Raw genomic sequence first — 14698 nt, 5'->3', positions numbered from 1 at the left:
TCGGCGCTGAAGTCGAGTCGCTCGTTGCCAGAGTCGTGAAAAAATCGCCAGTGTAACTCATTCTGCAGTTTTTATACTGAAGAATAAAGCGTGTCAAGATTATGTATTGAGGGGAAGCAAGGCGTTCGTTGCAGTATTGATTTATTTTGAGGTAAAGTAAGTTTTCTCCCGACTTCACCCTGAAGCTTTTTTCTTCTTCACTGTTAGCTAACGTTAGGCAGCTTAGCTGAGTAGATATAATAAAACAGTCAACACCACGTCGACTTTGCATATGTTTAAGTGCCATTAAGGTTATATAGGAGAGACTTCCTAAGAAGTAGAACTTACAGTTATGGCACTACAGTGGAGGGAGTTTAAATTATTATTGCTTGCAGCTCATTTGAGGTTCTTGAATAAACTGAGAAATAAACTGTTCGCTTTTATTTGAGCTACAGTTATTATTTTTTCATCCCACTAACCCATATTTGTTGCTATTCTCCATTTTATAGTGCGTGATTACATTAATGCGTAGTTACTACTATAATCAGCAGCAGTTTATCTGTTTTCTCAGTTAGTTGCTTGAGCCATGACATCGCTATCAGAGGAGGTTCTGTTGGTGGTGAAAAAGGTCCGCCAGAAGAAGCAGGATGGCACTCTCTATCTGATGGCTGAACGTATAGCCTGGGGTCCAGAAGGCAAAGACCGCTTCACAGTCAGCCACTTGTATGCAGATATCCGCTGTGAGTACTAGATGCCGTTAAACTACAAATCGAGGCACAGAAATGCTCATCTCTACAAAAATTGCTCAAGCTGCTGTTTCTGCTCTGTACAGGTCAGAAGATCAGCCCTGATGGGAAAGCCAAAGTCCAGCTCCAGCTCGTCCTTCACACTGGCGAGAGCACCACATTCCACTTTGCCAACGAGAGCACTGCACTCAAAGACCGAGAGGCTGCCAAGGAACTGCTGCAGCAGCTGCTGCCTAAGTTCAAGAAGAAAGCCAACAAGGAGCTGGAGGAGAAAAACAGGTACATTTTTAACGTAAATACATGTATCAAGGGTAATGTTTTAGCAGAAGTAATCACAGTCTGTACTAGCCTGCCTGCAGTAATATGTGGTGGTCGTGTTTGTAATTCAATTTTTGGATGTTTAAATGGGGGCCTTCATTTTCAAATTGTGTGAACTGGGGTGTAGATTCCCAGCTGCATTTGTTTTTTCTGAGAAGTTGGATCTCAGAGCTTTCAAACCTGAATGGACCGCAGTCCCCCAGTAGAAGTGGAAAAACCTGGTTTTGTTTGTTATCTGGAAACGTAGTCATTCAGCCATGACTAGCAATACCTGAAATGCAGTGCAATGCCTGCTGCTGCTGCATATTCACAAATAGAGCCTGATCAGTTCTCTGAGTCAAAATACATAACAGTGGTAGTACAGATTCTTTTAAACTTTTACTTCTGTTTATCGGATTGGTGTGGCTTTCCACATCTTTGAGTTCTCTATAAACTCCTATTGAGTTCTCAGAGTCCATCTGTGTGCATGCTTGAAAGTTGTTAATATTTATTTAGTATCATGATAATCCTTTTGGCTCTGCCACAGGATTTCCCATTTTACAAATATTCTGCAAATAAAGTACAAATTACAAATGCTTGTCCTGCAGACCTGTGTGGAAATATACTCATTATTATTTATATACACATTTGTATATAAAGAATGACATCAGTTCCAGGGCTCTAGTGTGCGACCAATTTGGTAGCAAATGCAACCAAATATTTCAGTGGTGCAACTAAAAAAAAAAATTTGGTCGCACTGTTCGCGTAACAAAAAAAAAAAAAATCTCTGCAACTCTCTGTGTGGCCAACAACAGACACACATTATGCCCCTATCGTGGACTAAAGCAATCAGAAATAGTCAGGGGCGGGACGTCACTGATTGGCAGTTGAAAGTGCAGTTGGAAGAGGGAGGTGAGTAGCTTGAATAAAGCGATATCGATTCATTAAATCCTGAATTGACTTTTAAATATAACTGTGTTTTGCCAGAAACGACAGATTCTCAGATTAAAGCTCACAAAACTATTTCAACAACCACCAAACAGCAAACGAGAGCAGGTACACGGATTCCACACAAAGACGTAAACACAGAGCGGACCCGACGCATCAGAATCAGCTTTGTCTTTCTCGGCTTTCTCACCCGACAGCCCGCAGACGGACACGCTGTCGGAGCTCAGCGATTCTGATGCGTCGGGTCCGCGCTGTGTTTACGTCTTTTTGCGCTGATTCTGAGCTGCAGGTTTTGTCTCTCTCCAACTAAAATTCAGCGAGCCAGCAGCAAAGGAAGCAGCAAACTGCGCTTCACATTTGATCAATGTCATCATGAATTCCCTCTGACTTTTGCTGTTTTGCTTCCACCACGATAAAAATCACACTTCATGCACAGCTCTCTCTCTCTCTCTCTCTGTACTTAAATGGCCTGCATTTGTATAGCGCTTTTCTAGTCCCTAAGGACCCCAAAGCGCTTCACACTACATTCAGTCATTCACCCATTCACACACTGGCGATGGCAAGCTACATTGTAGCCACAGCTGCCCTGGGGCGCACTGACAGAGGCGAGGCTGCCGGACACTGGCGCCACCGGGCCCTCTGACCACCACCAGTAGGCAAACACGGGGTTAGTATCTTGCCCAAGGATATTTGGCATGCAGCCAGGAGGCAGCCTGGGATCGAACCACCGACCTTCTGATTAGTGGCTGACCTGCTCTGCCACCTAAGCTACAGCCACCCCACTTCAAGAACAGTTTCTCAAATCTCTGTTTTCTGCATTATTCATTCGCTTATTACCCACCAGTCTACCGTTGTTTACAGTGCTGTCGGCCACTGTCTTTTTCTTTTCTTTTTCTTTTTTCCACTTAAATGAAAAAATTATATTTTTAAGGTTATCTGCTATAAAAAGCCAGGCCAGAAAAATCTCCTTCAAGTTTTTCTGTGTTTTATTCTCAGTTACTTTCACACAAAGGCATCTGCTGTGATGTTCAAAATTCTGATGAAGTCTCACATGTATCAATACTGATAAATGATCAGAATTGTAATATTTCTGACTGTCTGGGGCTAAATTGAATCAAATCAGGACTTTGAGAACCTGAATCAAATGAATTATAGAAATCAGTGATGATACCCAGCCCTAGTGAGCAGCCTAGGCCCGACAGAAGTGGATGTAGCTGTGGGTAATGAGAAAAGATGAAAAGAACTATTGATAACTTTTTTGTTAAGTTAAGGCCTGATCCATCTGAAATTCATAGCCAGTGCTCTGACACGGTGCCATCAATATTTGAATGCTGAAAAAGCACAGTGTATCCAGAAAACACATTATATGCTGCAATAAATGCACTGCCCAAGTGTCCCCTCTCCCCACTGCCTTTCAGCAGCATGCAACAGCAAACAGGTCGTCAGAGGAGGCCGAGATGATGATTAAGTTTAACATTTTCTACAATATTGACAAAGCACTTTAAGTACAAGATTGTTAGTTAATAATTTAGAAATGAATATTGTCTGTATGGACTGCAATTCCCCCCCAAAAAAGTGCACATGTAAAACTGCGGTGTTAAGCGATGCGGTTGAAAAATTTGAGTTAGGCACACCGGTGCGCCCATGGCAAGAAGTTAGTCTAGAGCCCTGAGTTCAGTTTAATTCGATTTTTTTTTTTATTTGTTTGTTTACATTGTCTTATATTTGACTTACATTTGACTTTAGTAATAAGAGACATTACGTCTGAGATGCATTTTTAGTGGAGTTGGAATTTATAAATATGTATAAATAAAGGCTGGTAAAAACAAGAGAGGGGAAACATAATGATAATCTCATTATTTACCTGCTCTTTTCAATAATAAAAATATAATCAGCTGGCAGATTTCACATGAGTGGCCAGTTACATTTGCACTGTGGGCATGCATGAACTAATGTAAACAGGAAGCAGAGGGCAATTTTGTGGAAAAATACTATGGGGAGTCAATGATGAAGTGAAACTGTTACTCAAAGAACAAACTGAGTATAAAGTGGTCATGGTAGTAGACAACAGAATAGGAGTTGCCACAAAAGGAAAATGCATCTAGGAGCATTATCCATACACACACATTTAAGCTGATTAGGAAGCTGTTATGTTTCTGTTTAAATTGTGTGGCTGATGAGATTAAACCAGTAAACAAATGAGGGTGCCAGCATCAGCATTTCCAAAAGTGTCTTTTCTGCCCATCTAGACTAAAACACAGACCCACAATTTTCAACCAAAGCTGGACCAGCAGCATTTCTAGGTTAAAGGATCCTAAAATGCTGCAGGAGTAGTGTAACCGTGGCTCAGGGGGTTGGGAATCGCATCTGTAACCGGAAGGTCGCCGGTTCGATCCCTGGGCTCTCTGTCCTGGTCGTTGTGTCCTTGGGCAAGACACTTTACCCTACTTGCCTACTGGTGTTGGCCAGAGGGGCCGATGGCGCGATAGAAGCCTCGCTTCTGTCAGTCTGCCCCAGGGCAGCTGTGGCTACAACTGTAACTGCCTCCACCGGTGTATGAATGTGAGAGTGAATGAATAGTGGTATTGTAAAGCGCTTTGGGTGCCTTGAAAAGCGCTATATAAATCCAATCCATTATTATTATTATTATTATTATTATTAAATGGTGTGTGGGAATATTGTGATTAAAAACACTTCATTCTACATGGGTGTGTCTGATCTTACAAGATATGGCTAAAATTAATAAAATAAATACAATTAACAAAAACTCTAAAACCAAATTGACTTTGTAGTCCAATAAAAGTTAACAAAATGAATGTCTGCATAATAGTACACAGATCTGGCACTTCTTGAGTCAAAGATCGAATTGTCAATTTGTATCTATCTTAGTTAATGAGCTGACTGAGAAACAGTAAAGCAAATAAAGATGCTCCCAGCTCCTTTACATTTTTATGTGTCAACACACTTTTACTCTTTTATTTTTGTATTTTCTCCTGCAGGATGCTTCAAGAAGATCCGGTGCTTTTCCAGCTATATAAAGACCTTGTGGTGAGCCAAGTGATCAGTGCTGAGGAATTCTGGGCCAACCGGTTAGGAGGCATTCACAACACAGACCCCTCACCGTATAACAACAAACAGGAAGTTGGTATATCTGGAGCCTTTTTGGTGAGTCCATGAAGTCTGACATAATTATGTCACATTTTCTAATCTGAAGCTCTTACCTACAGCTAAAGTTTAACAGACCTCACTTTTATGCTCCACAGGCAGACATTAGACCTCAAACTGATGGTTGCAATGGCTTGAGATATAACCTGACAGCTGACATTATTGAATCCATCTTCAGAACATATCCTGCAGGTAAAGAATTATGTTATCTCCAACTCTTAAACCCATAAAAATCCCAGGAAGTGGTTATTACAAGCTCAGGTTTTTATTTCAGTCAAAGCCTGCAACAATGATTTTTAGGGCTGTTCGATATTACAATATTTATCAGATGACGATATGAAAACGTCTATCGTTTTATATTACGCTGTTCTTTGTTTCATGGTGTCGCAAAATAAAAAGTTTACGGCAATATTTTTTTCATGGTTTTGATGGTCACTGGCTATATTAATAAGTTCTCTCTTACTCTAATATTTAAAATAACTACACTACGGATGGACAAGCGACTGTTTTTACGCGTTGTCGTTAGCAAAAATGACAGTAAACTCAGCGTGTGGCTCCGCCGTCCGCTTGTTTATTTCCCACATAAACCTTTCACAATAAAGCTGAAGATCCTGTTGTGATTTTTCATAATAAACTGAAATGATGACAAACAGAAAGACCAGTCAAAACAAATCAAGGACCTTATTTCTAAACGAGGGGCTACCTCTGAAGCATGGACATTGTTATGAAAAGTCTGACATGGACTGTACTATGCAAATTATGCAGGAAACCGGTCCCCACCTCAGACTCAAACACGGCAAACGTCTTTTACCACCTACTTAAGAGTCACATAAAAGAATATGGAGAGAGTGCTCAAGATAAACCATGCGTCGGTCAAAACACTCGACTCCAGGTACACGACGCCCAGCTGGAAATACTTCACGCAATTCGTGTTACTCGAGATTCAAAGAATTTACAGAAAATGTAAAAGTTTTTGTGATGTATATCGTTGTTGGGACGATAAATGTCTTGTATCGGGATATGAGATTAATGATTTTAATAACTGGCATGAAATCAATCAGAAAGGAAGCAAAACTACAATTTTCTCACTGAAGCAAAGTCAGTGAGAAAACTGCATAGAGGCTTCGATGTTCTTCCTCAGTCTATTAAATGTGCAGCTGGTGTCCCTCATGACATTTAGAAATTAATTTTTTGACTTTGCATTTTACTTGCAGTGAAGCAGAAGTATAGCGAAAATGTGCCTCATAACCTGACAGAAAAGGAGTTCTGGACCCGCTTTTTCCAGTCCCATTATTTTCACAGAGACCGCATCAACACAGGGACACAGGATATCTTCTCAGAGTGTGCAAAGCAGGATGAGAAGGGTAGGCAATCTGACTCCTTTCTAGGACTGCCACCACACGTAAGAAGCCATTAATGTAAAGTTTTAACATTCAATCCATGCAGGGTTAAAGACTCTCGTGACTCAAGGAGTAAAGAATCCTTTGGTTGACCTCCAGTCGTTGGAGGATAAAACATTAGATGAGGTGAGATGATTAGCCATCCTCAGTCATTTGTGATAACTCTTTAATCGTTTACCTTCCTTTACATATCAAAACCTGTTTTTTGTGACACAGGGTTATGGAATTTGCACAACACAGCCCTCAACTTCCAATGCAAACAAGTCGGTGAAGGACAGCAGCAACTCTGCCATTATAAAGCGGTTCAACCATCACAGTGCCATGGTCCTGGCAGCAGGCTCAAGGAGAGGGTAAAGAAGTCACACTTAAACCTGAGTGCAAGCTTTTCAGCGTCTTTTATCATTTTCCTGAAAATCTCCTGTATTTGAAGGGAGTTGGCGTCTGACCAAGCCAGTGAGACGAGCAGTACAGATGGAAACTCGAGGGATTCTGACTTCTTTCAACCTCCTGTTAAGAAGGTACAATGGCTTTGCTTTTTTACAGTATTGCTCTCTGTGTAGCAGCTTCACTGACTCTGTTCTGTGGACAAACTTTCTTAGGTTAAACTACAGGAAGCCATAGAATTTGAGGATCTGCAAAGGGAAAACAGACCAAAAACAGTCCCATTAAACCTGAAGAAGTCTGACAGGTACCACATGTCCACTTATTTTCATATATTATTAAATTCTTTCTGGGTGACTCCATGCTTTTTTAATCTAATAATATCATCAGTTAACAAGTGTAAAGTGATTCTAAATTATCGTTAGTTAATAAATGTAAAACATACACAACTTATGGGCTGCCTGTAGCTCAGGAGATAGAGCAGCTCATCTGCCAATCGGAAGGCTGGTGGTTTGATCTCTTGCTACTGAAGTCTGCATGCCAAGATACTAAAACACCATACGAAGAGCCAAGATGGAGTTAGTTTGGGCAAGATACGAACCCCAAGTTGCTCTCAAGTTGTGTGTGAATGTTAGATAGAAAGCACGTAGAAAAAGCAATAAATGAAAGAATAAAGTGAATGGGTGAGTGAGGCAGGTTGAATAAAGTGCTTTGAGTCCTCAGGTAAAGTAGAAAAGTGCTATATGAGAACCAGTCCATTTACCGTTTAGTTTATTGTTTTGTTTTTACCTAAAATTTAAAAACATCTAGGTTAACATACAAACAGCTGATGTAATTTAGCTGTCTTTATTTTCCAAGAATTTTGCAGTTTATGAAATTGTTCAGTAAGCTGTGTTTGTGTTTTGAAATGTAGTTTATTGAGAGATTTTTGCAGATGAGGAAGTTGACAGAACAAAGACGGAAGTTTTGGAAAGTCCGGTGGTTTTTGATTGCATCATTGCCTGGCTGTATCTTTTGACTAAACAATTATTAGCTCAGTAGTTCTTACCTGCGACTTCTTCTGTATATTGTTTACATGAGTTAAATAAATTGAACACAAACTCTTCACATCAGAAGCCAAAAAAGATCACATCCACATATAATGCTAGTTTATTTTCCCAACAGAAATTATATCTATTAATCTTAGTTTCATGCCATGTTTTTCCCTGCACTGGCTCGCAGCTCACAGAAGCACTGCATTAGGTGCTGATTAGCTGTCAGGTTTAGAAAAGTTTGTATAGCCAGGATAGTTTGTAGAACTCTACAGACAAAAATCAGCCAAGCAAAATTTGAGAAGAGGGTTTGTTGTTGCTGATCCTTACTTCTTTTGTACAAAGTTCTCACTTGCAGTGTTTCATAATAGATGTGATGTAATACAAGGTCAAATGTTTTTGCTACAGCTTACTGTTGCTATAGCACAAGGGGCTGCTCTTCTATTTTGCAGCACTGATTCATGTTTTAGGCTAACAAAACTGCCTCGTTTTTAGTCAGACTATCCAATGTGTCTCACTTCTCTTTTTATAAGGTATGCTCATGGACCTGTGCCACTTCAATCCCAGCAGTATACAACTAGCCAAGATATCATCAACTCTGTCAACTACATCCGTCATGAGATGGCTAGTTACAAACCCAGCCTCACTCAGGTTAGAGCTCAGACTTTGTGTTTCTGTTACTTTAGCATTTGGCTAAAGATGATGTCATCAGATCTTAACCTGCATTCACATACTCATTCAGACTACAATTAGATGCATGCGTGCTATTGATGAGCCTCTGTTGTGATTCAACTGATCTTTGGAGTCATTTGTGCACAGCTGTGAAGTTTAGCAACTAATTTTCAGGTAAAGTTCAGGAGAACACGTGTTAGGGAGGTGCCCAACAAAGAGTCTGATATCCCTGTGATGTTGTTGTTCTTTCAGCTTAGAATTCAGTGTCGCTCCAGGCACATGTTTAGGATGTAAGCCTCCAGTACTTTGTGTCAGAAAGTCAAGGCAGAAAGGCTTTTAAACACATAGTTAATGTTGTAAACAAGTCCATTTAAATGGAACTATAAGCCAGGAAGTTGAGTGCTTAAACCCATCACAAAGCAGCCCTGTCATTTACTAGGAAAACCTTGGCAGACATCCATTTTTTATGACTCTTCCCTCAGAGATGGGACATTTCACATACTGAAGCTTATATTCAGTGTTGCCCCTGTCAGCGGATTGGGAGACATTTCATTGTCCCAGCCTGCAATAAGTAGATGATGTTGATATTTTCACTTTCAAATGGTGATTATCAGAGCTTTCTTATATATTGTAAACTTTGTAATGTATTGCAATATTTAATTAGTTCAGTCTGCCACTGTTACTGTGACAAAACAAATTTCCCACGTGTGGGACTAATAAAGGTTATCTTATCTTATCTTATCTTATCTTATCTTATCTTATCTTATCTTATCTTATCTTATCTTATCTTATCTTATCTTATCTTATCTTATCTTATTGTCTTGGAGCAACTGTAATCCACATCATTTCCTTATTAGGGATTATTGAAGTATTCTGATTCTGATTAACAGATGAGACAATTTTGGAATTAATTTATTCTTTGGTAGAAAAAAAAAGATTTAGATTATCGTACTTGAGTATTTAAATTGTTAGAAATAATCTAATAATTCAGGTAGTGACCGAAAGAGCGAGATCAGGAAAACATAGGTGGAAATTGGCTTCCTCCGAAGGGTGGCTGGCCTCTACCTTAGAGATAGGGTGAGAAGTTGCCATTCGGGAGGGGCTCAGAGTAGAGCCGCTGCTGCTCCACATCGAAAGGAGCCAGTTAAGGTGGTTCGGGCATCTGACAAGGATGCCTCCTGGGCCCCTCCTGGGCAAGGTTTTCCGGGCATGTCCCACCAGGAGTAGGCCCCGGGGCAGACCCAGGACACGCTGGAGAGATTATATCTCTTGGCTGGCCTGGAACGCCTTGGTGTTCCCCCGGATAAGCTGGAGGAGGTGGCTGGGGAGAGGGAGGTCTGGGCTTCTCCGCTTGGGCTACTGCCCCTGTGACCCGGCCCCGGATAAGCGGAAGAAAATGGACGGATGAATAATCAAACCTCTCAGAGCTAAAAAAAAATTCAATTTCAGATCCTCTACATTTAATTTTACTGTTGATATCACTGTAATTACTTAATCTGCTTACTGTTACAGCTTTATCAAATTATGAGCATGACAGATTTTAACTACAGTCACGCTTTTTGTAGGTGTTGTCCAGCACAGCAGCTACTTCTGCCATTGCAGCACTTTCTCCAGGTGGCGTCCTCATGCAGGGAGGTGCACAGCAAGCCATAAATCGTAAGTGTGTACTACAGATTTGGTAAAAGCATTGTTGCTGACTGTTGGCAAGCTATAAACGATTGAGCAATATGATGAATGTCAGCTGAGATGTGGGCTGATCAAGTAGAGTTGTCACCCGGGGCGAGCGGTGTGGACAACTTGTGAACAAGGCAACGTAGGATTTTCCAATTCATATCATAGGTGCATTTAATAAAAATCTTGGACAGTTTAAATCTCAATGACCTCAACGTCACAGGTAGAAGTTTCTGGAAATCTTGTTAATGCGATAACTCAAAAAGGAAGCCACCTAGGATTTTGGTATTCATATGTTAGGTGTATCAGCTAGGAGGCTGAGGGGGTAGCACTGGCAGCTGCCAGTATTTTTCTATCCTTAAATGTGTTTAATTTCCACCACGAAAACGATCGGTTGTCTTGTATTGAAACATATTTTACCTAACAGCTTTGAGAATAATTAAGGTTTGTCTTTTTTCCTTCCAGAAATGGTACCGACCGAGGTTCAGGGAGAGTTGAAGCATCTTTATGTAGCTGCTGGAGAGCTATTGAGACACTTCTGGTCCTGTTTTCCTGTAAATACACTGTTTTTGGAGGAGAAGGTGACTGACATTCATTTTGTTTCCATTATCCCTGTGACCCATATATTTGACTACACAAGAAAATCATCTTTGTATTTAATGTATATTTCTGCCTCCATGTAGTTTTGGGAGCAATTAATTAATTAGCATTAATATTGAGTGAACATTAACATAAGTACTGTGCAAAAGTCTTGAGCCAATCTTTTTTATATATATATATATATATATATATATATATATATATATATATATATATATATATATATATATATATATATATATATATATAAAAAAACGAGACATCGATTCACTGATCCACACTACCAGGCTATACAGCAATGACATTGGAATGTCGTTCGGACTGGAGAAGTGTAGTCGGATGGTATCAAAGAGAGGGAAGGTAGTCAGAACTGAGGGGATTGAACTACCAGAAGGCAACATTGCAGACATAGAGGACAGTTACAAGTACCTGGGGATCCCGCAGGCAAATGGGAACCATGAAGAGGCCGCTAGAAAGGCTGCAACCACCAAGTACCTGCAGAGGGTCAGGCAAGTCCTGAGGAGTCAGCTGAATGGTAAGAACAAGATCCGGGCCATCAACACGTACGCCCTGCCCGTGATCAGGTACCCTGCTGGGGTAATAGGCTGGCCAAAGGAGGAGATAGAAGCCACTGACATAAAGACAAGAAAGCTCCTTACCATGCATGGAGGGTTTCACCCCAAGTCCAGCACCCTGAGGCTGTACGCTAAGCGGAAGGAAGGGGGCCGGGGACTGGTGAGTGTCAGCACCACAGTCCAGGATGACACAACGAACATCCAAGAATACATTGGGAAGATGGCCCCAACTGACCGAGTGCTCAGTGAATACCTCAGGCAGCAGAAACCCAAGAAAGAGGAGGGAGACGAGGAACCATCATGGAAGGACAGGCCCCTGCACGGTATGTACCACCGGCAGATAGAGGAGGTGGCTGATATCCAGAAATCCTACCAGTGGCTGGACAAAGCTGGACTGAAAGACAGCACAGAGGCACTAATCATGGCAGCACAAGAACAAGCTCTGAGTACAAGATCCATAGAGGCTGGGGTCTATCACACCAGGCAAGACCCCAGGTGCAGGCTGTGTAAAGATGCCCCAGAGACAATCCAGCACATAACAGCAGGGTGCAAGATGCTAGCAGGCAAGGCATACATGGAACGCCATAACCAAGTGGCCGGCATAGTGTACAGGAACATCTGTGCCGAGTATAACCTGGAAGTCCCGAGGTCAAAATGGGAGATGCCCCCAAGGGTGGTGGAGAATGACCGAGCTAAGATCCTGTGGGACTTCCAGATACAGACGGACAAAATGGTGGTGGCTAACCAACCGGACATAGTGGTGGTAGACAAACAGAAGAAGACGGCCGTAGTGATCGATGTAGCGGTTCCGAATGACAGCAATATCAGGAAGAAGGAACACGAGAAGCTGGAGAAATACCAAGGGCTCAGAGAAGAGCTCGAGAGGATGTGGAGGGTGAAGGTAAGGGTGGTCCCCGTGGTAATCGGAGCACTAGGTGCGGTGACTCCCAAGCTAGGCGAGTGGCTCCAGCAGATCCCGGGAATAACATCGGAGATCTCTGTCCAGAAGAGCGCAGTCCTGGGAACAGCTAAGATACTGCGCAGGACCCTCAAGCTCCCAGGCCTCTGGTAGAGGACCCGAGCTTGAAGGATAAACCGCCCGCAGGGGCGTGTTGGGTGTTTTTATATATATATATATTTATTTATTTATTTCTAGGACAATGGGAAATAGGTGCTGTGTGTACAGTATATAAGGAAAAAACTGTTTGTACAATTCTAACAAAAGCGAAAGTTTATATTTGGTATGACCACCTTTATTCTTCAACGCAGCCTGAACTCTCTTAGGCAAGCTTTTATGTAATTTCTCTAAGTAGCCCTTTAGAAATATTTCTTCTGGCTTCTTGAAGGATATTGTGTTTGGGATCATTATCATGCTGTAAAATAAAGCAGATGTTTTCCGAACAGTATTGCAAAAATACTAAAATATGTTATCTTTGCCATTTTTCATAGAGTGAACTAAAGAATGAGGAGAAATTGTGTGGTTTTTGCATGTGGGGGGGTGTCAGGCTGCTAGTAACAAAATGTGAAAAATTACAAAAAATTGGCTCTTTTTTTTATGCCTGCTGATTTCGTAGGTCAGTAATATGTCTGTGTAGGTTCTCAGTCATCCAGGTCATGGTACTCTATGGAGCTTGGAAAGAAAGTGGCTGGATTTCTTTAAGTTTTCATTTTCACAAAATGAAAAGTCTGCTCGCTTTCTGTCTAAGCTTCTTAGACCGAAAGGTCAGCAAAATATATCAAAATGAGGGGTGGCTCAAGACTTTCTTGAGTTTTGAAATTAAAGTGGAAGAGAAAGGCTTTTGTCTTTAAGTTTTTTGACACATCTTAGTAGCAGCTTTCCTAATTGCACTGTTATTTCAGGTTAAAAAGACCTGTGTAAATGAATTTGACTCTTAACTGAAATTATCACTAATACATTAAAACTGAAGCTATAAAATCCCATGTAAAATCTTGGTAAAATAAATAAAAAAGACAACTGTTTTTAACAGTTTGCTGACTTGGCCCTTTTTCTCACTTTGACAATATTGTGACATCTGTGACTCATCCCACCAGCGTAACTAATCCCAGCATTTAAGAAATGTCCTGCAAACTCATAGGTAAACTAAGTAAAACAATAACTATACTTAACTAGGTATTTGCTATGAAAACTAGTAGACATGCTTGCCACCGTAAAGCTGAAACTTATGTGAATTAGTTGACTTCTATCCATGTCTGCACACCATTAACTTAGTCTTTGTTTGTTTTTTAAATTTATGTGTTTCATGTTTTATTTTTTCTTGCAGGTGATTAAAATGAAGTCGAACCTCGAGAGATTTCAAATGACTAAGCTTCATCCTTTCAAGGAGAAAATTCAGCGTCAGTATTTGAGTACAAATGTAAGTTTTTGAGCCATCGACAGTGTTGCACAGACTTTCTTTCACCTCGTAGATGTAGCGCTAAAGTCTCTTTGGTGTTCCCACAGCTCACAGGGCACTTGGAGGAAATGCTGCAGACTGCCTATAGCAAGTTCCAGGTCTGGCAAACTCGTCGGATGATGAGGAAAACCTGAGCTCTGACAGTTTTTCAAAGAGAAGCCAAGAAAGACAGTAAAGTGGTCGGACAAATGACTTGTGAAGGTCCTCCGAACTGCTGTGAGCAGACCACAGACTAAAGCCTAATGGAACACAGTTCACAAGGGCTTAATGAGGAGGATATAGAGGGATGCTGCTACAACCCCAAATGTTCAACAAAGACTAACTGCATTTCAGTCACAGAAAACTGTAATTAGTTTCTTTCTCTTTTCTTTGTCTTTTCCTGGTGTTTGAGAGATTGGTGCCTGTAATGGTTAAAACAGGACTTTTAAAAGGGTTTAACATGACCAAAATGCAGATGGAAATGAATAAAACTACAAAAACGGCTCTCAGGACAACAGTGTGAGATGCAAGTGGAGGACTGCCAATGTGTTTCATCAGTGCACAGAACAGAACGAAATGTGCATTGATGTGCAAGACACCCTTCTGAACTCTGGATAGATTTGTTGGAACAGTTGTCCGGAAAATCTTAATCAAGAGGGGACGTGAATATAGCAATACTGTAAAGACATTTCACACACGAGTGCATTAGTACGTGTGGCTCAAATCACACTGTCACTGATTTGTAACGTCTGCACTGAAGACAGAAATGTAACTCTGAAATAAAGTGAGGCATAAAGCTTTTGTTCATCATACTGCTTGTGTAGGCTTAGTTATTTCATT

General features: G+C 41.0%; 1 protein-coding gene across 1 annotated transcript; it reads left to right on the top strand.

Moving 5' to 3' along the window:
* On the top strand, positions 1–14567 carry gtf2h1 (general transcription factor IIH, polypeptide 1). The gene is made up of 15 exons (XM_085359294.1): positions 1–151; positions 551–719; positions 812–1004; positions 4970–5135; positions 5234–5327; positions 6350–6499; positions 6582–6661; positions 6752–6885; positions 6966–7053; positions 7135–7223; positions 8481–8598; positions 10185–10275; positions 10756–10871; positions 13748–13840; positions 13927–14567. Exons 2-15 carry the CDS (start codon positions 566–568, stop codon positions 14011–14013), a joined length of 1653 nt encoding a protein of 550 aa, XP_085215420.1. The 5' UTR covers positions 1–151; positions 551–565; the 3' UTR covers positions 14014–14567.
* The last annotated feature ends 131 nt before the right edge of the window (positions 14568–14698 follow it).

The sequence above is a fragment of the Diplotaxodon limnothrissa genome, linkage group LG7 (assembly GCF_057381915.1).
Source record: "Diplotaxodon limnothrissa isolate DT_005_m linkage group LG7, D_limnothrissa_male_GT1.1, whole genome shotgun sequence".
NCBI lineage: Eukaryota > Metazoa > Chordata > Actinopteri > Cichliformes > Cichlidae > Diplotaxodon > Diplotaxodon limnothrissa.
Note: the sequence above shows the minus strand (reverse complement) of the source record. Positions and strands in the feature narration are given on the sequence as shown.

Coding starts and splice junctions, on each gene's coding strand:
- gtf2h1 (XM_085359294.1), top strand. CDS start 566: ATGACATCGCTATCAGAGGAGGTTCTGTTGGTGGTGAAAAAGGTCCGC. Junction 720..811: donor CTTGTATGCAGATATCCGCT/GTGAGTACTAGA, acceptor TGCTCTGTACAG/GTCAGAAGATCAGCCCTGAT. Junction 6,500..6,581: donor TGCAAAGCAGGATGAGAAGG/GTAGGCAATCTG, acceptor CAATCCATGCAG/GGTTAAAGACTCTCGTGACT.